The sequence below is a fragment of the Chelonoidis abingdonii genome, chromosome 11 (genome assembly GCF_003597395.2).
Source record: "Chelonoidis abingdonii isolate Lonesome George chromosome 11, CheloAbing_2.0, whole genome shotgun sequence".
In the NCBI taxonomy this organism is placed as follows: domain Eukaryota; kingdom Metazoa; phylum Chordata; order Testudines; family Testudinidae; genus Chelonoidis; species Chelonoidis abingdonii.
Window position 1 is genome coordinate 21,204,179 of NC_133779.1, and position 1,209 is coordinate 21,205,387.

The following is a 1,209-nucleotide window of genomic DNA, read 5'->3' on the forward strand; positions in this document are numbered from 1 at the left end:
GGCAGCGGGGACACCGTCCCCATCACCGGTGAGCGGAGCGCCGGGCTAGGGGGGTTCTGGGGGGTGCTGGGCAGCGGGGACACCGTCCCCATCACCGGTGAGCGGAGCGCCGGGCTAGGGGGGTTCTGGGGGTGCTGGGCAGCGGGGACACCGTCCCCATCACCGGTGAGCGGAGCGCCGGGCTGGGGGGGTTCTGGGGGGTGCTGGGCAGCGGGGACACCGTCTCCATCACCGGGGAGCAGAGCGCTGGGCTGGAGGGAGTTTTAGGGGGTGCTGGGAGGGCAGGATGCGCCGGCTGCTGGGAGAGGGACTCGGCGGGGGGCTCCGGGTGGGGGGCAGGGCCCGACTGCTGACCCCCATCTCCTCCCAGCGCTGGTGGGGGCCGACCCCAGGCAGCTGGAGCAGCTGCAGCTGGAGGTGCGCAAGGGCTCGGTGGTGAACGTGAACCCCACAAACACGCGGCCCCACAGTGACACCCCCGAGATCCGCAAGTACAAGAAGCGTTTCAACTCGGAGATCCTGTGCGCTGCCCTGTGGGGTGAGTGGGGGCGGGGGGGTCCCAGGCTGGATGGGGGCGACCCCTGCCACCGTGGGGCCCAGTGGGGAAGAGGGGTTGCTGTGGGGCCCAGCAGGGAGGAGGGGGCAGTGGTCCCAGGTGGGGTGGGCAGGTAGGAGGGGGGTCCCTGTGGGGCCTGGCTGAGAGGAGAGAGGTTTCCATGGGGCCCAGTGGGGAGGAGGAGGCAGTGGTCCCAGGTGGGGCACCGTGGCGTAGGCAGGGGGTGTCGTGGGGGGCCGGGTCTCACGCTGCCCCCCGTCCTAGGGGTGAACCTGCTGGTGGGGACGGAGAACGGGCTGATGCTGCTGGATCGCAGCGGGCAGGGCCGGGTCTACGGGCTCATCAGCCGCCGCCGCTTCCAGCAGATGGACGTGCTGGAGGGGCTCAACCTGCTCACCACCATCTCGGGTAAGCGCCCCACGGCCGCCCCATGGCTCCTCTAACCCCCACGGGGCTCAACCTGCTCACCACCATCTCGGGTAAGCGCCCCACGGCCGCCCCATGGCCTGCCCCACGGCCCCTCTAACCCCCACGGGGCTCAACCTGCTCACCACCATCTCGGGTAAGCGCCCCACGGCCACCCCATGGCCTGTCCCATGGCCCCTCTAACCCCCACGGGGCTCAACCTGCTCACCACCATCTCGGGTAAGCGC

At 71.3% G+C, this 1,209-nt stretch overlaps 1 protein-coding gene across 1 annotated transcript in view; it reads left to right on the forward strand.

Moving 5' to 3' along the window:
* The window catches only part of MINK1 (misshapen like kinase 1), a 63,797-nt gene that overhangs the window by 53,796 nt on the left and 8,792 nt on the right, over window positions 1-1,209 (forward strand). The window contains 3 exon segments of the mRNA XM_075071324.1: window positions 103-165; window positions 371-538; window positions 821-996. Of these exon segments, the coding sequence (XP_074927425.1) occupies window positions 103-165; window positions 371-538; window positions 821-996 (407 nt within the window).